Consider the following 21960-nt stretch of genomic DNA (forward strand, 5'->3'; position numbering starts at 1 on the left):
CTATCTCAAAAAATTAGCATATCATGAAAAAGTTTCTGTAAACGAGCTATTAACCTAATCATCTGAATCAACTAATTAACTCTAAACACCTGCAAAAGATTCCTGAGGCTTTTAAGAACTCCCAGCCTGGTTCATTACGCAAAACCGCAATGAATGGTAAGACTGCCGACCTGACTGCTGTCCAGAAGGCCATCATTGACACCCTCAAGCAAGAGGGTAAGACACATAAAGAAATTTATGAACGAATAGGCTGTTCCCAGAGTGCTGTATCAAAGCACCTCAGTGGGAAGTCTGTGGGAAGGAAAAAGTGTGGCAGAAAACGCTGCACAACAAGAAGAGGTGACCGGACCCTGAGGAAGATTGTGGAGAAAGACCGATTCCAGACCTTGGGGGACCTGCGGAAGTAGTGAACTGAGTCTGGAGTAGAAACATCCAGAGCCACCGTGTACAGGCGTGTGCAGGAAATGGGCTACAGGTGCCGCATTCCCCAGGTCAAGCCACTTTTGAACCAGAAACAGCGGCAGAAGCGCCTGACCTGGGCTACAGAAAAGCAGCACTGGACTGTTGCTCAGTGGTCCAAAGTACTTTTTCGGATGAAAGCAACTTTTGCATGTCATTCGGAAATCAAGGTGCCAGAGTCTGGAGGAAGACTGGGGAGAGGGAAATGCCAAAACGCCTGAAGTCCAGTGTCAAGTACCCACAGTCATTGATGGTCTGGGGTGCCATGTCAGCTGCTGGTGTTGGTCCACTGTGTTGTATCAAGGGCAGGGTCAATGCAGCTAGCTATCAGGAGATTTTGGAGCACTTCATGCGTCCATCTGCTGAAAAGCTTTATGGAGATGAAGATTTCATTTTTCAGCACGACCTGGCACCTGCTCACAGTGCCAAAACCACTGGTAAATGATTTACTGATCATGGTATTACTGTGCTCAATTGGCCTGCCAACTCTCCTGACCTGAACCCCATAGAGAATCTGTGGGATATTGTGAAGAGAAAGTTGAGAGACGCAAAACCCAACACTCTGGATGAGCTTAAGGCCGCTATCGAAGCATCCTGGGCCTCCATAACACCTGAGCAGTACCACTGGCTGATTGCCTCCATGCCACGCCGCATTGAAGCAGTCATTTCTGCAAAAGGATTCCCGACCAAGTATTGAGTGCATAACTGAACATAATTATTTGAAGGTTGACTTTTTTTGTTTTAAAAACACTTTTCTTTTATTGGTCGGATGAAATATGCAAATTTTTGGAGATAGGAATTTTGGGTTTTCATGAGCTGTATGACAAAATCATCAATATTAAAACAATAAAAGGCTTGAACTACTTCAGTTGTGTGTAATGAATCTAAAGTATATGAAAGTCTAATGTTTATCAGTACATTACAGAAAATAATGAACTTTATCACAATATGCTAATTTTTTGAGAAGGACCTGTATGTCCATCATAGTCTAGGACCAATTTTAGGGGTAAGCCAGCTAACTTATCTGTATGTTTTTTGGTTGGGATGTGGGAGGAAACAGTAGTGCCCGGAGGACATACAAACTCCGTGCAGATAGCGCCCTTGCTGGGGATTGAACCAGCACTGCAAGGCAAGAGTGCTATCCACTATGCCACCATGCTGCCAGAGATCATATTAAAGAGACCAGGGGGGTCGCCAGGACAAGAAGCTACATTAATATTTCTTAAAGGGACTCCGGGCCAGGGGAGGACTGGGACCTTTTGGCCTGGGGGGAAAACACAACCCAGAGGCCCTTTCATGGCAGCCCCAGCCCAAATACTTATCTTTCTTGCGTGCAAATGTATCAATGGCAGTCTTGGCAGAGTAAGGCCTTTTTCACACTATGAGCATTTGCGTATTTTTTTTTTTTAAGCGCTGGCGATTTTTAAAATCCCCCTAAAATCGCTTGTGCAATGATTTCCTATGAGAGTGTTCACATATGAGCGGTTTGATTGAGTGCCACTCAGCAAAGCGCTGCCTGTACCATTTTCTGAGTGCTTTGGCTCAATGGAAGGTATAGGGAAATCACAGAGCGTTTTGTATTGTGATTTTCCGAGCGCTTTTAAGAATAAATACATTGTATTTATTCTCTTCCGGATTAAAGAGTTCACTTCCTGACGTCAGGAAATGAAAAAACGAATCGCTCTGCAAAAGTGCTTTTCTAAGCGCAAAGCACAAGGAAAAGCGCTTACAAAACTCTCAATAAATCACTCAGCGCTTGCAATAGCACTGGCGATTTATATTGTGAACAAGGCCTAAAGGAACAATATATTTTACAGTTACATCTCCGGCCGCAGGAGAGCAATAGAAGTCTCAGGACCCTTCCTGAGTAAAAGTGTCCATATACCTAAAAATTTTCCCGGCTGATTCCAGTTAGATTCATCAACAAAGTTGTTTTAGGCATTGCAAGGGTGGCTAAGGTTAGACATGGCCAGGAGGAAGGTTAGAGTTAGGCATCGCCAGGGTCTAGATTAGAAATCACTGGGCCCCCCTGCGAAAATTTTGGTGCCCCTCCCCCACCCATAGGTGCCAAACAATCGTAACGGGGCAGCGTTTCACCATAAAATAATCGTAATGCAGCAATGTTTCATCATAAAATCGTAAAATGGGCAGCATTTCACCAGTAATTAACCGTAAAGTGGGTAGCATTTCACCAGAAATTAATTGTAAAGTGGGCAGCATTTCACCAGGAAATAATCGTAAAGTGTGCAGTATTTCAACAGAAACAGAAAATAATCGTAAAGTGAGCAGCATTTCACCAGAAATTGTAAAGTGAGCAGCATAAGCATTTCACTAGTAAATAATCGTATAGTGGGCAACATTTCACCAGAAAACAATTGTAAAGTGGGCAGCATTTCACCAGAAATTAATCGTATAGTGGGCAGCATTTCACCAGAAAATAATGCACCTGCAAAAAAATAATAAAAATAATTACTCGACTGGCAGAAGTCTCCTCTCCTGACCAGCCTGTAGCGCACAGCTCCCCCGACAATCCTCCTGCAGCAAATCTCCCGCTCTAACAGGCAGAGCAATGCTACGGGAAAATGGTGCCCGAAGCCCTGTACTGAAGACACAAATAGTCTCCAGTGCAGGGCTTCGGCAGCCATCTTCCCGTAGCCCTGCTCTGCCTCCCAGGCTAAGGTGTGCTGCGGGGAATGAACTGGCGCAGCATCTAATAGATGCCAGTTCAACACCTGGGGGGGTCCAACAATCGTGCGGCAGCGCTACCCCCGCACACGGCGCTTCTGCCCTCCGCCCCTCCAAAGCGGCCCTGGGCAGCTCTCTTCGCGTATGATGTATAGTGATATATAGCCAGGGGCTGACCAGGGTGGCTAAGGTTAGACATGGCCAGGACGGTTAGGTCATAGTAAAATATTGAGAAAAATTACTGCTATTTTACTATCAGAATTAACTAGTAAAATGTTAATGTTTCCAATATTTAACTAGCGGTTATCTCCCACACTTTTCAACCTGCAGCTTTTTGAAATGTATGCTTAATGAGCACCTTTTTTTATGATGTGTATACATCATCAGCAGTGGACATTGCTGTAATCAATTAACCAGCTTGCAAATAAAACTTGGTAAACATAAAAGTAATGAAATGATTATCACAATAGCACAGATTATTACAGCAAGAAAGCATCAGCAGTCGATTCCCTGTCTGGTGGTATGCAGTATTAGTTTCTGCACTGTTCTAGTGGCTGCTTGATTCCAGAAGCCGAGATGTTCCATCCATCATTTGTCACTAGCCACCGTTGGAATTTGACCTCCATCCTGCACATGAATGCTGCCCCGACAGATCTTTTCGCCCAGCTAGCACTAGAGAGCCAAGAGCTAGAGACACGTGTGCTCCTGCTTCATACATTGGGAGGAAACTTGGAACCTTCAACTGCACTCTGACTGACCTTTTAATCTAACGGTCACCTGGCTTCACAGAAAAATACAGAGACAGCGTGCTCTATCAGATACCCCTCCTGCAAAGCTGACTTCTTGCTGAACACACCTGTCAGTCGGAAGAAGTGTTTTATTTCCTGGATGGCCTTACATTCTGCGTGAGGATACAAATCACGCGCGCTCCCTTCTGCTCTGCTGATTGGCCATTGTAAGGAGAGGGTGTGAGTTACATGAGACGGAGCAGCGTAGATTCCATCTGATCCCCGCTCTGCGTCTGCCCTGCAGTGCATTCCCCTAGCTGCTTACTGGCTGCCGCTACATGCACCCGGCCACTCGCTCACCTTCCTATTCCGGCCAGCGGCCCAAAACATGAGAGAAGAAGGCGGCCTGGGGGGCAAATGCCACCCATCCCCCCGCCCCAGTCCGCGCCTGCTCCGGGCAGTGCAGAAACTATCGCTATTTTCGCGATTGAAATTGCCGCGGCCGCGATTTCAATTGCGAAAATAGAGAAAACTAAAAGGCGTAGGGCGACGATTTAGGTGTCATCAGAAAGAGGAGAAAGAGAGCTTTAAAATGATATGCATCTTTCTATAGTTACATTGTATTACACAGGGCGACTTTTTCCTAAAGTCAGCAGCTCCATTCTGCAGATTGTAGATGCTGACACTGGGGAAAGTGTCGCCCTGTGTAATACAATGTAACTATGGAAAGATGGATATCATTTTAAAGCTCTCTTTCTCCTCTTTCTGACGACACCTAAATCGTTGCCCTACGCCTTTTAGTTTTCTCTATTATCGCAATCGAAATCATGGCCGCGGCAATTTCAATCGCGAAAATAGCAAAAACTAAAAGGCGTAGGGCGACGATTTATATATCATTGGAAAGAGGAGAAAGAGAGCTTTAAAATTATATGCATCTTTCCATAGTTTCTGCACTGCTCGGAGTCCCTTTAACCTGGACACAGACAACGGTGACGATCCTGCAGAGGTTCTTGCCCAAAATGAGTTTTGTCTGGAATCCTAATGTAAAAAGCACTGGTAGATGTTCTACTTTTAGCAATTCGTGTACAAGCAAGAAAACATGACGGTAAATTCCTCAGCTGAATGAGGGCATCCTAAGAGAATGTAAAACATTTCTAACTATAGAATAGATTTATTTGGTATTTTCTGTGTAAATATTTAAATACAGGGAATTTCAATGTAAAACTGGAAGGCAATTAGATTTAGGTCTAGTGTTCATGAACCTTTGCGTTCAATTTGTCATTTTACATTCAGTTCATGACCCAGCTGTTCAGCTGAATGGGAATCTATTCTCCAGCTGAACTTCAACTGAAGAATTATTGGCCAATCAAAATTTCACTTTGCTTCCTGCATTGACCCTTCTTCGTTCTTCCTTCCTGTTACCATTTTTAGAGTGGTTCTTTCTAATGATAAAAAGACAACACTGGACAAATACATTTAACAATGCACTACATTAATTAAACATTAATATTACATTTACAATGAAAATGTTTCCAGATTTGGAAGTGGGAACTCAAACAAGATCCACATTATCTTTAACCATAATCAAGCTTCTAGGAACATCAAAGGGAGAGGTTTGCATTATTCAGAATTACTTTGAAAAGTGCCATCTGCTCCATCCAAAGAAAAATACAGTACCGTAATGTCGAACGGATGCCTCTTTCTGTTGCAGATATTACTTCACTTCTGCAGAGTAAATTCTTCAGTGTTACTGTGTGTAGGCCTCCAATCGAGTGCATCTCTATTCTACTATTGCTCTCTTCTGGTGTGGATCCTATAAATGGATCCTGTATTCTCTGCACGGTTATCACATTTCACTGGTTTCCCTTTTTCTTGATTTTGGCATTGCTGTTTTGCACAGGTGATTCATTGTGAGTTATGTTTGGATTATTTATACATGGTGTTTCTGAAATTTGACATGGGAATGCACGGCCTAGACCCCCACAAACCAATATCTATTCACATAAACACAGACACTGAAATGGAGAAAATTGGCCGCGGCCGGTTTATTGGGGCTTTGTAAATAAATGAAATTGTTTACTTTATTACCACACAAAGTGAAACAGAAGAATTTCTTTATTGAAATAGCATAAACATTAAATCAAAATAATACTGCTGAGCAGTTAAACACACACAATTTAATTGAATGTCCGCTACACCATGGGCGACATTACCCATTTTCATCCGCCTTGTACAGGTGACACGCCCCCAATAAAATGTTAAGGCTCGCAACAAGATTGGGAGGGAGGGCGGGGGACTGAACGCTGGTAAGTTCTTCAAAGCAGGTGAAGCCTGTAACCGTTCCAGTCCAGTATATATAGTAAGCCCAGCACTCTGATTGGGCAATTCAAATGGCCCGCCGATCCACCTCCAATCACAGAACACCTCCAGGGAGAGCTGATTAGGCTCCCATTAAGCAACACCTGAAAGAGAGAGAGCAACAGCCAGAACCCACATACCAGGTGCAATTAATTACTAAGCAGGTCAGGCCGGCATACCCATGGGCTCCACATTAATCTGTGTCACTGCCAATATACTTGTATCCTTGCTACAGAACCCTTCCCAAATAGATTGTAATGCATTACCACTTTCATATTGGCTGTAACGCACAAGCACTTTTATATTTTATATTAATATTGTATTTTTGCACAGTACATTTTCCATACCATTTTGCTCATTACTAATCTTTATAGGATGCTATGCACTAAAACTTTACGCTTCTTGACCAGTAGTGTTATTGATCCAGTGCCTCACCATATTATTCCACATTATTCAGCATTCGCAGGTGAGACACATATTATTGGACCAATATACTGCTGATTTTGAGAATTAGGGGTGGAGCCTGTTATTATAATTAATAGAGAATTAGGGGATTTATGGGCCTGGGGGTGCAGACTCGATTTTAATTGTTTTTAATTTTGTGTTGTTGACAATAATACAGACTCTTTCTAAGGTACTGCTGGACTTGTTTTTGTTTTCGCTTCCTGGTAGAGGCAGAGCTTTGTGCAGTAGCTTTGCCTCTACTCACGTCAATCCCCGCTGAACGCCGCCTCTCTCTGCCCCTCTTAGTCTTCTTTCACTGAGAGGGGCGGGGAGAGGCGGAGATCCATGCAGAGATTGGCGCTAATGGAGGCAGAGCTACAGCGCTAAGCTCTGTCTCCCCTGGGCAGCAAAATCCACAACCTGGAAAGTTTAAGGGTTTAATTACATTGTTCTGCTGCGGGGATGCTGTGTTTTAGCTAGGCTGATATTGCTGAAGATAAATGTTAAATAAAAAGAGGAATTTTAGTAGGCCTCAGACACTCTTTAAAGAGACATTGAAGCGAAAAAAATTATGATATTATGATTTGTATGTGTAGTACAGCTAAGAAATAAAACATTAAGATCAGATACATCAGTCTAATTGTTTCCAGTACAGGAAGAGTTAAGAAACTCCAGTTGTTATCTCTATGCAAACAAGCCATTAACTCTCCGACTGAGAGGTGGAGAGGGCTGTTATCTGACTTTTATTATCTAAACTGTAAGTGAACTGTTTACTTTTTCTCTGCTGGAGGAGAGGTCATTAGTTCACAGACTGCTCTGAAAGATCATTTTGAATGCTGAGTGTTGTGTAACCTGCACATATTATAGAATGATGCAATGTTAGAAAAAACACTATATACCTGAAAATAAAAGTATGAGAATATTTTCTTTGCTGCTAATCTTCTAGTAATTATTCATAGTACACAACCAATTCACTATATCATATTTTTTTTTCTTCAGTGTCTCTTTAAGTTAAATATGTGGTTTGCATTTTAAAGTCAGCATGCCTGTGTGGCAACAGGAAACTGCAATTCAAAGAGTGACTAAAATATGATAAAGTCATAAGCCAACTGTACATCTGCCAGATCGGGTTATTGTACATCTGCTCCTCAACCTCTGAAGCTGACCCTGCTTGTAAGAAAAGCAATCAGCCGTGTTGGATTCTTTCTCTGACTGCTACTGTATCACCTGCAGCAGGGGGCGTCCTTGTAGTCCCCCCACCCCTCTCAGTAGCACAGCAGTCAGTTTGCACATCAGTGCAGTAATTGCTGGGAGAATTTTAGATTATACTCAGCTTGTTCTATGCACAGTCTGACTATTATCTAATGTCTGTACTCAGCTTTCCTACTGTTCCTATAAAACAGGGCCCGGCAACCATGACTACTGACCGCTGAGCAGTGTTTGAGCTGGGCATGGTAAGTGTTGCTGTTTACACCTGTTCACCTCTTGTCAATCAGGCGAAATTATTCTGTAACTAGGCAGGAGAGCGTTTCTAAATTATAGTCCACTCTCTGGAAGAACTCAGCTAGTCTACTCAATATGTAACCGCACGTTGCCTGTTTTGTTCCTGTAATTGTGAAGTGGGCATTTGGTCAGAAGCTATAATTTTGCAGCTATTTTAGTCGGGCACAAAAGAAGTACAGAGTGGTCATTTGCAGCCAGGGTCACACCGCAGCTTTTTTTTTTCTGTTGCCTAGTCTTAAAATGGAAAATGTACTGTACTCACAAAGTCTCCACACCTATTTCTACAGCCAGTCCTCTGTCAAACATTCTGTATAAAACTATCCTGCTATTAAAGGACGCCTGAGGCGAAACTAAACTAGTGAAATAAACGATTGTGTCTATCTTCCTTCTCCTAAAAATGACTTTTTAAGATATTCCACCATTTTATTTTATGCTTAAATTTACTTTTTAAGTTTTAACTGATTTATTGTTTTTGCTCAATGACACATTCATTGAAGTATGACAGAGCTAAAGTCTATGAACTACTGACCGTTTTTATCTCTTTCCTGCTCTCAGAAGCCATTTTCTGCTAGGAAAGTATTTTATAGTTGGAATTTCTTATCAGTGAGGGTCACAGTGTAGTCACTTCCTGTCTGAGTCAGAACTGAGTCAGCCACTTACATACCTGATATTTAACTCTTTCAGGCAGAGAAAGAAGAAAAGAGACACAGCATAGTTATTTGTGTGCTTGGCACTGTACATACCCATGTCTATCTCATCATGTCACATGTCACCTTTGGTATCCTTTAAAGCTAACCTGAACTCTTGCACAGGAGAGAAGGAAAACAGAGAGAAATGCATCCTGTATGTATTTAGAGAGTTTAGCCTGTCTAATTCATCCTCATCTGTGACTAATCACAACTTTTTTGTTTAATTTGATCTCAATTTAATTTAACTGGATCTCTCTGCTGTGTCACCTGGCTGCCTCGGCAGAGCAGCTTATTTGTAAAAACAGGATGTTAACCTTATGTCTGCTTCTATGAAAGCAGGAAGTGGTACACTGCAGATTTATTGCAGCATTTGTATCAGCTGTAACAAAGAAATGTTTTTCTGTAAAGGTTATAATGCTGTTGCTTATCTTTTAGAGCAGAGAGGAAGTTCTGAGTTCAGGTCCGCTTTAAAGCAGACGTGAACTCTGTGCATATTTTCAATATTTTTTCAGGAAAAATTATCCATGATCAAAACTAAAACCATTTATGTGTCTTCCTCTCTCTTCTGTGGCTGGAAAGTATCTCTTTCACAACTCTATTTTCTCTCATGTGAGCATGAATACACCCATACTGAATTCTGATTTATTGAATAGCTACAAGTTTCACCTTCTCGGCCTTAAGGTGGCCACACACCATACAATTTTTTAAATCTCTGTTCAATTTAAGAATTGCAATCAATTTTTCTGACTCATTGTAACATTTCAAAAATCTGACCAATGTACCACACACCTATGTTCAATTTTTCCCCAATTATGATAAAAATGATTGGAAACTCTGAGAAAATTGCTAGGGTGTGTATATTGATAAACTGACAATCTAACACACACCATACAATCTTTAGAAGGATTGAAGAAAAATATCTGGCATTCCGGATCGATAAAAATCGAAGAAAACGGGAAATCCGATCTGATTTTTCAGTCGAATGAAAAAAAGCTTACGATTTTTTTCTGGAGATACGATCGTTTTTATCGAATTGCCGTAAAATCGGATCATTTTATTGTATCGTGTGTGGCCACCTTTACACTGTACATTTACAATGTAGGGTCAAACAGATTTTTAAACTTAGTTTTTTACATACAACATTTGAGCACATGAAACCCTATAAAGTTCCTTTCTGTTCCTTCCTCCACAATTCTACAAAATGTGGATAATCTCTTCAAAACATGTAGGTTTATGCAAACATACCCCATGCCCATGCTGTAAATTCCTTTTTCCAAAAAACAACTTTTTGGGTGGCTTTAAGGCCTTGTTCACATTGCGTTCCGTTCGCGTAGCCCGTTAGAGTTGGGTGGTTTTTGACGCGTTTTTTTTTCCGATTCCCGGCACTTGGGTGGGCGATTCATTTTTGTGCTAGGCGGTTTTCTAAGCTTTTTCCCGAGCGGTTTTGTAATTCACTCCCTGGCGCAAGTCAGGAAGTGAACTGTTTGACCTGGAAAATAATAAATACAATGTATTTATTCTTAAAAACGCAAACGCAATCGCTGCCCAAAGCGATTTTGTGAGCGTTTTGCATTTTTCCTATACCTTCCATTGAGGCGGAATCACCTCAAAAATGGCCCATGCAGCACTGAGAATTGCACAAGCGTTCTTAGAGCAATTTCAAAAATCGCCCGCATTTGAAAAAAAGGGCAAAAATGCCCTTAGTGTGAACGAGCCCGTAAACAGGATGCCCTTAACATAAATTAATTGTACTAAAGTAAACCCAAGATGAACCTAAATAAATAAAACAGATACTTACCTAGCTAAAGGGTTCTGGATCCTCCCAAGGCTTTCCCGTGTCCTCATTTCTCCTACCACCACTACGTTCGCAGTTGTACCACTCTTCATGCACAAGTAAGGCCATACTGTGCCTGCACGAGTATGGCTGCGCCTGCACAGTAAGCTGGAGACACTTGTGCGGGGGGCAGTATGGCCTTTACCGTCTTCCTGGTGTGCGCTGCCTTCCTCTTGTTGCTACTATGTTACAGCACTGACACCTGTTTCCTTTCAGCCACCGCTGCAGCCTTAGCTCATTACCGCAATACTTTCCACAAACATTACTCTGGTCACTTCTTATAAGAAGGGATGTTAGAACGCATTGCCGGTGAACGGTTGCCAGCGAACATGCGCTACTCAGGGATTTAATGCATCACACAATACATGATACATTGCCTAAGTTTCATGCTAACTGGGATAACTGGATAGAGTCATGTATGTGCACTGTTCATTAAATTATGTGGCTAACTCAGAAATTGAATTTATTACCAATGTATTTTGTTTACTTCTCTGTTATGTACCAGTTATGACTTTAGGGAAGAGCAGGATCATCCATAAATCAACCTAGGCAGGTGCCTGGGGCCTAGTTGGTGCCAAGGGGTCTAGCTTACGAGAAAAGTTAAGAAAGGGAGCCAAAGCTGCAACATTGCCTTGGGCCCTATTGCATCTTAATTCTTCTCTTCTATTAGGGTTGTTCTCTTGGTTTATAGGTTGCATACTTGCTGTATAATGTACCGGTAGGTGCTTTTAAAGGACTTACGAGCGCAAATCCTAAAAAAAGGTCTGTACCTTTTTGCCGTTTGAAGGCACGGAGGACGCCATCCGCGCCCTCCGTGCAGCTCCGCCGGGTCCCCGCTGCTTGTGCTCCCCCCGGCCGGACCCGCTCTCCTGCCTCCTCAAATATGGCCGCCGGAGGAGGCCGCGGCTGCGCAGTCCGCACCGACGCAAGTGCGGCTGCGCAGCTCTAGGGCCTCCCTCCCCGATCCACGCTACACGTGGATCCGGGAGGGAGGCCCTAGAGCTGCGCAGCCGCGCAGCCGCACTCGCGTCGGTGCGGACTGCGCAGCCGCGGCCTCCTCCGGCGGCCATATTTGTGGAGGCAGGAGAGCCCGGGTCGGTGGGGGGTCCGGCTGGGGGGGTCGGGGTCCGGCTGGGGGGTGGACAAGCACCCGGGGACCCGGCGGAGCTGCACGGAGGGCGTGGATGGCGTCCTCCGTGCCTTCAAACGGCAAAAAGGTACAGACCTTTTTTTTTAGGATTTGGGCTCGTAAGTCCTTTAAGCATTTGTTGGGGATTTCTTTTCTTGATGCAAATGTAAGTTCTTGTATGTTGTTTGCCTTTTACCATTTTGCAATAAAAACCAAGTGCTATAGTTAGACAAAGCATGCCAAACCTTTGTTATCAGCTGTGCATGGGGAGAAAGGTGGGGACAGTTACATTAGTTACATTTTCTACGTATCTCTCTAGACCATACATGTCAAACTCCGGTCCGTGGGCCTAATATGGCCCTCGGAGCCATCAGATTTGGCCCTAAGGTGGTTTCCCCATTTTTGCATTAAGTTTGGCCCACTCTAGACCACCATAAAAGCTACTGTATATTGAAGGGTAAGCCCTAGATCACCAGGGAAGCCATATGAGGAGGAGGACAGCACTAGATACCAGGGAACTGGATAGAAGAGGGAAAGAGGAAAGGGGGGCACTAGACACCAGGGAACTGTGTCGGGGAGGGAGGACCACTAAACATAAGGGAATTGTATAGGGGATGGAGGGGTGCTATGAGAAACTAGGGAACTTTGTAAGGGAGAAAGGTGGCCACTAGACATTGAGGTCAGCCTGCGACTTGGTCCCAGAGCTCAATTTCAGCCCACTTTGTATTTGTGCTTGACACCCCTGCTCTAGACATATGTTGTCATTAACTATTGTTTTTCATTTTAGGCTATCACTGAAGACAATGAAGATCCTATTTCTCTTATTTGCCTCTGTGATTATCTGCAATGCCCTGCCCTTTGAGCAGAGAGGATTCTGGGACTTTTCAATGGACGATGGACTAACAATGATGAGAGATGAGGCAAATGAGACCGCTGAGGAAGGTTCAGGAGGTCCACCGACTAAAAGGCCTCCCACAGTTATTCCACCTTATGGTCTCCCTCCCATGGACTTGTGTCCCTTCGGATGCCAGTGCCACTTGCGTGTGGTCCAGTGTTCTGATCTGCGTGAGTTTATGTGTATAACTTAAACATGCGACTGGAAATGTGTAGTTAGATGAGCTTTTTTTTTTGTTTCTTTTTAGTTCTGAGTCTATAACTCTGAGAGCATTACTGGGGGGTGGCAACCCATCAACTCTAGAAGAGAACCTTGTACACACTAGTGGAAACTGCTAAAGAGTACTAGGCGATAAGACCCAAGCAGTGTCAGAGCAGTAATGTGGCCAAAAAAATACTGTTTTTGGGAGGCTTCACAAAAGACCAAGCCCCATAATTGTTTACATGTCTCTTAACGCCAAGCCTCAGCTGTTTTATGTGGTTACATAGATTTCAACATTTGCTACACTTCCCATTCTTGCAGCATGAGGCCAAGCAATGGACAGGACAAGAGGTGAAGGAGGAGAACCTCGGAGCTCCAAAGTCACCCTCATTAAAGCTAAGAGGGAATATACAAGCCCTATCATAACAGAAGTATGATCATTAGCAAGGTCGGAGCACACCGGTCATCAGATGTGTTTGATTTAGAAGAATAGAAACATGAGCATTTATGGCACCTCTGTTTGTTTGGGGAAAAGCAGAATAGAGATGAATAACTGGTGGAATCTTAGGAATGCCTAATTATGAAAAGGCCTTCCTCTACTTAGGCAATAATATACAGTTTTATGTTATAAACACACAAAGCCAAAACCTCCTTACTTTTATGCCAAGAATATTTCAAGTTGAAAGAAAAAAAAGAAAAAGCTGCATTCCAGGCATAAGAATTTTCCTAGTTCAGTGCAGACACCCCATGACAGCGCTCGTATTTATCTACAGTGGGATGCGAAACTTTGGGCAACCTTGTTAATCGTCATAATTTTCCTGTATAAATCGCTGGTTGTTACGATAAAAAATTTAAGTTAAATATATCATATAGGAGACACACACACAGTAATATTTGAGAAGTGAAATTAAGTTTATTGGATTTACGGAAAGTGTGCAATAATTGTTTAAATTAAATCAGGCAGGTGCATACATTTGGGCACTAAAGTCATTTTATTGATTCCAAAACTTTTAGAACTAATTATTGGAACTCAAATAGGGTCTCTTTAACCACTTGACGACTGCAGTGGTAACCCCCCCTAAAGACCAGGCTCAATTTTGCAGCGCTGGCTGTGCAGGCTTTTCAGCCTCATGCACAGCTCAGCTTAGGTGCCCAGCGATCAGACTCACCTCCTTTTTTTGTCCCTAAGGGGACATGCCGCCGGAGGGGTCCAATCACTGCAGGCTTTGTTTATTTATTTTTTTTCCAGATGCCTCAACGAGGCTCTATCGCTCCCCGTCCCCCTCCCTCTCCTTCCTCCCTCCCCTCCATCATGTAATTTGGAACAGGACGGCGATCCGGCTTTTCCGCCTCTCATAGGCATCAGCCTATGAGAGGAGGGCGCTCCCCGGCATCACTGTACGCTTGTAAACAAAGGGGATTTCTTTCCCCTTACATTTACAGGCAGCCTGCTAGCCACGATCGGCTAGCAGGCAATTCACGGAACTCCGTTCCGTGAAGTGGCAGGGAATGATTGCGCATGCACGCGGCCATTCCCTGGGAAACTGCAGCCCCAGGACTTGACGCCAATTGCCGTTAGGCGGTCCTGGGGCTGCGGCCGCGGTCACGCCCATTGGCGTGAAGCGGTCCTTAAGTAGTTAATTGAAACCACAGATTTTCAATTATATTCAGGTCTGGGGACTGAGATGGCCATTCCAGAACATTGTACTTGTTCCTCTGCATGAATGCCTTAGTGGATTTTGAGCAGTGTTTAGGGTCGTTGCCTTGTTAGGCATTTTAGTTTCATCAGTCCACAGCACCTTATACCAAAATGAAGCTGGCTTGTCCAAATGTACTTTAGCATACCTCAAGCGGCTCTGTGTTGTGCTGTGGGTGAATAAAAGGCTTCCTCTGCATCACTCTCGCACATAGCCGGGCCGAGACAGAGGCAAGAGTGGCTCCAGCCTCAAAGCGCAGTGTAGCAGGGGGCGCACAACTCACTCAGCTATCATTCCCCTGTTGTGTTTGAAGCAGAGAGAAATAAAAAAGGGGATCCATGGCAGTGACTGCAAGCCAGATAACTAGAGATTAAGGTGTTGGGGCCCTCTTACGCTAATAGCACTCAGTGTGTGATGACTGGGTTGGGAGGGATGGAGGGGCGCACTTTGGTGTCTCAGCCTTGGGTGCTGGAGGACCTTGTCCCGGCTCTGCTCTTGCATATAACATCTCCTTGTGTAAAGTGCGCTGAATAGTTGAATGATGCACAGTGACTCCATCTGCAGCAAAATGATGTTGTAGGTCTTTGGTGCTGGTCTGTGGGTTGATTCTGACTGTTCTTACCATTCGTCACTTTTGTTTATCCGAGATTTTTCTTGGTCTGCCACTTCGAGTCTTAACTTGAACTGAGCCTGTGGTCCTTCATTTCCTCAATATGTTCCTAACTGAAACAGACAGCTGAAATCTCTGAGACAGCTTTCTGTACCCTTCCCCTAAATCATAATGGTGAACAATCTTTGTTTTCAGGTCATTTGAGAGTTGTTTTGAGACCCCCTGTGTTGCTACTCTTCAGAGAAAATTAAAAAAAGGGAGGGAAACTTACAATTGAGCACCTTAAAGTGAACCGAGCACCTTTTTTTCACTCAGGACATTTCTATAGCACATGCAAAATGTATGCCGACTATCTGTTTCATTATTAAAATAAACTTTAATTTTACCTTGTATTTTACATTCAAAGTTGTTAAATTGGCCTGTTTGAGCAGACCTGCCGACCGTCCCCATCCGCAGAAAGTTCAGTAACCTCTAATTGTTTTATTGCGCTAATTACCAAGAGGTAAGCCATGCCTTTCATCAGCAAAGAGGGTGAATAATTAGGAGTGTGTTTTCAAAGCATGGCTTTGAAAACACACTCCTAATTATTCACCCTCTTTGCTGATGAAAGGCATGGCTTACCTCTTGGTAATTAGCGCAATAAAACAATTAGAGGTTACTGAACTTTCTGCGGATGGGGACGGTCGGCAGGTCTGCTCAAACAGGCCAATTTAACAACTTTGAATGTAAAATACAAGGTAAAATTAAAGTTTATTTTAATAATGAAACAGATAGTCGGCATACATTTTTCATGTGCTATAGAAATGTCCTGAGTGAAAAAAAGGTGCTCGGTTCACTTTAAATACTCTTTCTCATAATTGCATTCACCTGTGTATGTAGGTCAGGGGTCACTGAGCTTACCAACCCTATTTGAGTTCCAATAATTAGTTCTAAAGGTTTTGGAATCAATACAATTACAAAAGTGCCCAAATTAATGCACCTGCCTAATTTAATTTAAACAATTATTGCACACTTTCTGTAAATCCAATACACTTCATTTCACTTCTCAAATATCACTGTGTGTGTCTCCTATATGATATATTTAACTGACATTTTTTATCGAAACATCCAAGAATTTATACATGAAAATTATGAAAAATGATGACGATTAACAAGATTGCCCAAACTTTCACATCCCATTGTATGTAAAACCTTGGTTAGCTATGTCAGGTTTAATTTTTTTAAGATGCCTTCAAAAGCTCTCTCACCATCCATTTCCTGTACTACAGACATTCATTGCTATAGGCTGCCATATTCCCAGAACGTTTAGTCTGTGCCCCACCCCCTTGCACTCCAAGCAGCAGCAACACCCACCAAGCCAGTTCATGATTGCCTCAAACCAGTTGCTTAACATTTAAGTGAGAATCTGTAGCTGCAGAAACCTCATCACACACAAAAAGGTAACATTTGAGAACTTTGGTAATTAAGTATAAATGCACTTTAAAGCACATTTCTAGGCTCAATAGTCTTAGAAGTCCAGGCCCACGACAAGTTTCTCTAGCACAAGAGGCATGGATTCCACAACCCAGTATAGGTAGTAGATGTGCCCCTAGAATTAGGTAGTGCCCTCTCTCACTCAGTATAGGTAGCCAGATGTACCCCCAGTATTAGGTAGGTTCCCTTTCCCCCAGCCAGTATAGGTGGCCATATGTGCTCCCAGTATTAGGAAGCACTCCTCCATAGTATAGATTGCCAGATGTGCCCCTAGTATTAGGTAGCCCCTTATCAGTATAGATAGCAAGATGTGCCCCCAGTATTAGGCAGGTTCTCTTTACGCTCCCTGCTATGGAAGGAGCGTGCCTTCATTAGGAGTGTGCCTTCCTTAGATACGAGCATGTCTTCCTTAGGAGTGTGCCTTACTTTTACTTAGATAGGAGCGTGCCTTCCTATGTATTGTTACTATATTTAGGAAGGCACACTCCTAAGTAAGGCACGCTCCTAAGGAAGGCATGCTCCTTATTAAGGTGTGCTGCTTTAGCAGTGCAGCTTAATGAATCAAGCCCAAAGTGCCTAGTGATAAGATACAAGTGCTCCATGCAAAAAGTACGTTAGAAATACATTTCAAGTAAGAAAAACAATAAACAGCCTTTCGGTTCAATCAGCTGCCGACTGATGTCTGGCGTAGGTTGACCGATGTCAGAAAAATCACTGGTGCACCTTCTCAGCCACTTCCTGTTGCACTGAATTTTTAAAATAATAACATTCTATTTGTTCCACTGCTAGTTTACTATTAGCCCAGTTATGACTGGTTCCCTTTACATTTACTGCTTCTTTTTAAATATTACATTTTAAAGATTAACTGCTGATATACACTTTATTTAACTAACTGATGTTATAGTGACCCTAAGCAGTCGTTAAAAATGAAATGGGTACTTACCTGGGGATTCCTCCAGCCAACCGTAGGCCGCAAGTTCCCCCGGCGTCCTCCTGGCTCCTCTCCTAAGGTGGGTTGGAGGAAGCCCCAGGTACCAATTTCATTTTAACAACTGTTTAGGGTCTCTTTAAGATGGCAATTGAGCTTTAACCACTAAGGAAGCAACACAGTTAGATATATATTTCTGAGATCTGAAAACCTAATCTCAATTTATTTTTAGCTGTTGGTGGCAATTCTTTGGAGCCCTAATGTGGTGGATCATATCACACCACAGTGATGGCTGATGCGTTAGCGAATTGTCAGTTGCACGATTGCAGTCTTGTTCCTCTGTTCGTTTTGAAAATGTCTATATTTTAGGGAATCTAAGCCAGAACTGCTTATGATCTCACAACAAACTGTGCCCTAGAGGTGCCTTGGTAAATTAGACCCTCTGTTTTTAAATGGTAATGAATATCACAGAGCAACTAAGGCAAGCCAAAACATAACAATACTATTTTAAATGTACCCACTGCTGTGTTCTGACAAGTCTTGCGTGTCGCTGTTCAAAGCGGATTTCTGGAACACGCTCATCATCACAGTACAGGAAACCGATACCTTGTCAGGTTGCTGATAAACAAGATGAGATATTCTGCTCTATAATGAACTGGTGCATCCTGGGTAATGTTTGAGATGGAATTCTGAATGTTGAGTCTTGTACAGGAATTATGTGCCACTGACTGCATATAGATTTAATAGAGGTCAACAGACACAGCTTTGGTGGCTGAGTGGGTAGCTGTCTCGTCGTGTTAAAGTCGTAGTTCCCAGCTAGGACACTCACTACATGTCATTTGCACACTCTGTCTGTGTTCGTGTGGTTTTTTTCTGGTTTCCTCCCAAAAGCTTAATGAGAGGTTTAAAATAAAAAGGACTTATATGTTTTCGGGACATTAGATTGTGAGCCTCTATGAAGTGTATTTATTACTTTATCCTGCAAAATGCTGCCAAACGTTGTGCCAGAGATATATAAACGTGCAGCCAGGGCTGGATTTACCATTAGGCACTGTAGGCTGGTGCCTACAGGCAGCCCATGTGTGAAAGGTGGCTCAGTGGCCGAACCAAGTGCTCCCCTTCGCTCCCTCCCTTCCTCCCTCTGCAGAGTGTGAGTGGAGTGTATATGAAGAGACTCACTGGCACTGTAGAGGGGAGGCTTATTATACTAGCTGGGGGAAGGGGGGCACATCTGGCTATATATTAGGGGAGGGGGGACATCTGGTTGGGGGGGCTGCTTAATAGGGAACATCAGGCTGGCCAACGGGTGTAGCTGGAGGAGGTGTGGTCTGTGTTAAGGGCGGGGTTTAGGGCACCAGAGCTGCTTATGTGCCTTTAGGCTCCTGAGCTGTAAATCCATCTCAGCATGAAGTAATAGTTTTCACACCCAGGGGTTCTAGTAAGAATGGAGCCCCAGGGCAAAATTAGCCTAGACACACCCCGATCGAAAAAACGGCATTAGGGGCCAGTGATAATCAAAATCAGCTTACGATTATGTAAAATTTCACGTACATTTTTGCAATTATGCCTATACGTAATTACAAATTCTTAATTGAATTGATTTTGTATAAGCATTTGTAATTACGTAAGTAAAAATTTATAAGTAAGCATTTGAATTAAACGTGTAATTTCGTGCTGACGTGGATACAAGTCAAAACATTATTTTTCAAAAAGACCTTGTAGTTTTTGAGAAAATCGATTTTAAAAATGCAAAGAAAAATGTTTTTTAAACTCGGAAGAATAACAGTTTAGAAACTATTTTTCTTTGTATTTTTAAAATCAATTTTCTCAAAACTACAAGGTCTTTTTGAAAAATTATTTTTTGGACTAGTACCCACTATCCTCCTTAACATATGTAGCACTGGCAATATTGGTAGCGATAGCATGTATGGGCACTTTGCTATTCACTGCCAAAGTCGGCACAAAATTACACTTAAATTATGTGTAATTTCATACGTAATTAGGAATGCTTACAATTACATACGAAATGAATTACACTTTTCCCCACAATTTTGCATTATGATGCGTAAATGCGTAATTACGCATAGGCATCATTTCTGTTCATCACTATTAGGAGCCAAATTTCCCTCCCGGGGCTCTGAGCCGGCTGCTGACTCCCTCCGAATCACCTCCCAACTTAACTGTGCTCCCAGGGACCCCTGTAGAGTCTTTGGCATTGTAACGTTTCACCTGCCCTCCAGCACAGAGGAGACGTTACTCAGCCAAAGACTCTGCAGAGGCCCCAGGAGCAGCAGTTAAGATGAGGGGAGACACCTTGGGGGCACCTCCAGGCTCTGGAGCCCTGGGGCGATTGCCCCCTTTGCCTCTATGGTAGCACTGGTCCTGTTATCTTCTTCCTGTCAGTGTTGCATCTAGTAATTAAGGTTCCCCATAGCAAAATGTGATAGGTGTCTCCAGATGCCATGACCTCTTCTGTTACTCCAGGTTTCTGAGGTGACAGGGCAGTGTAATGCAGTGAATTCTAGCATTATACACTTAGGCTTTACATATTAGGATTAGTCATGTTATCCTAATATCTCATTCCTATTGGCCCTGCATGACCCTTCCGGCCTCTAACCCCGTTACTTCCTCCCTAGACCAGAGAGTGTCAAAATTATTTTTGTATGTACCCCTTATGAAAGCTTGTGATTGCAATGTAGCCTCTAGCAAAGGGACGATTATCTCATGTAATATTGGTGTTCAAATCTGGGATATTGAATTCGGAAACCCAAAATGAATTTGAACACCACACTTCAGCACCCAAGCATGTGGACAGGGCACTGGAGAGTTCACTTACTTGCGCTTCTCGGCACACTTTACATGATTCTGATACTTCTTTCTTTCTTACGGCTTGGAAGAAGGAAGCAGTGGTGTAACTACTATAAATGGGGCCCCCCATTAAAACTTTGATAGGAGCCCGGCATTAAAACTTTGATAGGGCTCCAATTGTTCAAACCCCTTCCTTTGCGTCCCCTTAGTAACCTTCACAGCCTGGGAGCCCATCTTACAAGGGACATAAAACTAGTGTGGCTATCATTATCTACGCACCTAAAACAATGTACTCACAAAAAGGACAAGGTGAACACTGCTCTACTCCACCGCTCTTTACTGCAGTGCTCGACCTGGGCAGCAAATCCAAAGTACTAGGAAGAAGAGGAGAGATCCGCACTTGTCAGTAAAACGAAATCCTTTATTATGGACGTATCCAAGAACAACCATGGCAAGTGTACAAAGCTGACGTTTCGGACTATCAGTTCTTACTCATAGCTCACAAAAGTACTCACAAAAACACCTGATCTGGGAGATTGTCCCCGTATCATAGGAAGGGAATGTTAGTAGTGGGGGCCCAGGGCTGGATTTCTACAGGTGCCCGATAATGGAAAGGCAGCTCACTCCTCTCCTCGTGTGCCTCCCTCCCTTCCTTCTTCTCTATGCAGAGTCCTGATGAGAGTGTAAATGAGAGGTTACTCACCCTGTACTCAGTATTCCACTGATGAGATCTCCCTTCAGTCAGGGGCACCTCTAGCTACTTAATACTTGGGGGGGGGGGGGGGCAGACCTAGCTACTTAAAGGACCACTACCACGAAACACTTCGTTTTTAATCACCCCCATAGTAGTTACATCAATGATACAGAAGCTTCAGTGTGTAATTATTTTCATTTCCTTGCATGTACCTTTAAATATTCACATATCACTATGTCCTGTAGCTTCAGCGCAGGCACTAAACGCTGATGGACTTCTGCAAGTAGAAATACAGCATAGGGGAAGCCTCCTCCCGTAAAAAAAAGTGTTTCGCGGTAGTGGTCCTTTAATATTGAGGTTCCTCTAGCTACCTAATACTTGGGTGCACACCTAGCTACTTAATAAGGTTCCTCTAGCTACCTAATACTTGGGGGCACACCTAGCTACTTAATAATGAGGTTCCTCTAGCTACCTAATACTTGGGGGCACACCTAGCTACTTAATAAACATACATACATCCAGGCACATCGCCTCTAGTTAGGACATTAAATAAATTATTAGGGAAAGGGAGGTGCTGAAGGGGGTGTGGCTAGAAAACAGCAAAAATCTATTAACTCTTCGCACACTCACATGCAAATGTTCAAACAATTGCATTCACAGATTCACTCATCCAGGCACAACTGTTATCCCTACAGCTAAATTAAAAGCCAGGATTTTAGTTCACAGAAGAATGCATTCTTATGCTTAATCACCTATACTGCGCAGAAGTACCCAGGTAAACATAGGTGTCCTAACTCTGGCCCTGTAACATGCATAGCGCAGACA

At 43.2% G+C, this 21960-nt stretch overlaps 1 protein-coding gene across 1 annotated transcript in view; it reads left to right on the forward strand.

Moving 5' to 3' along the window:
- Nucleotides 1-21960, forward strand: part of BGN (biglycan) — a 208927-nt gene that overhangs the window by 85764 nt on the left and 101203 nt on the right. Inside the window, exon 2 of the mRNA XM_068248334.1 lies at nucleotides 12617-12894. Coding sequence (XP_068104435.1) covers nucleotides 12633-12894 — 262 coding nt within the window. The 5' untranslated portion in view covers nucleotides 12617-12632. The remainder of the gene's footprint in view (nucleotides 1-12616; nucleotides 12895-21960) is intronic.

Source organism: Hyperolius riggenbachi, chromosome 8 (assembly GCF_040937935.1).
Source record: "Hyperolius riggenbachi isolate aHypRig1 chromosome 8, aHypRig1.pri, whole genome shotgun sequence".
In the NCBI taxonomy this organism is placed as follows: Eukaryota; Metazoa; Chordata; class Amphibia; order Anura; family Hyperoliidae; genus Hyperolius; species Hyperolius riggenbachi.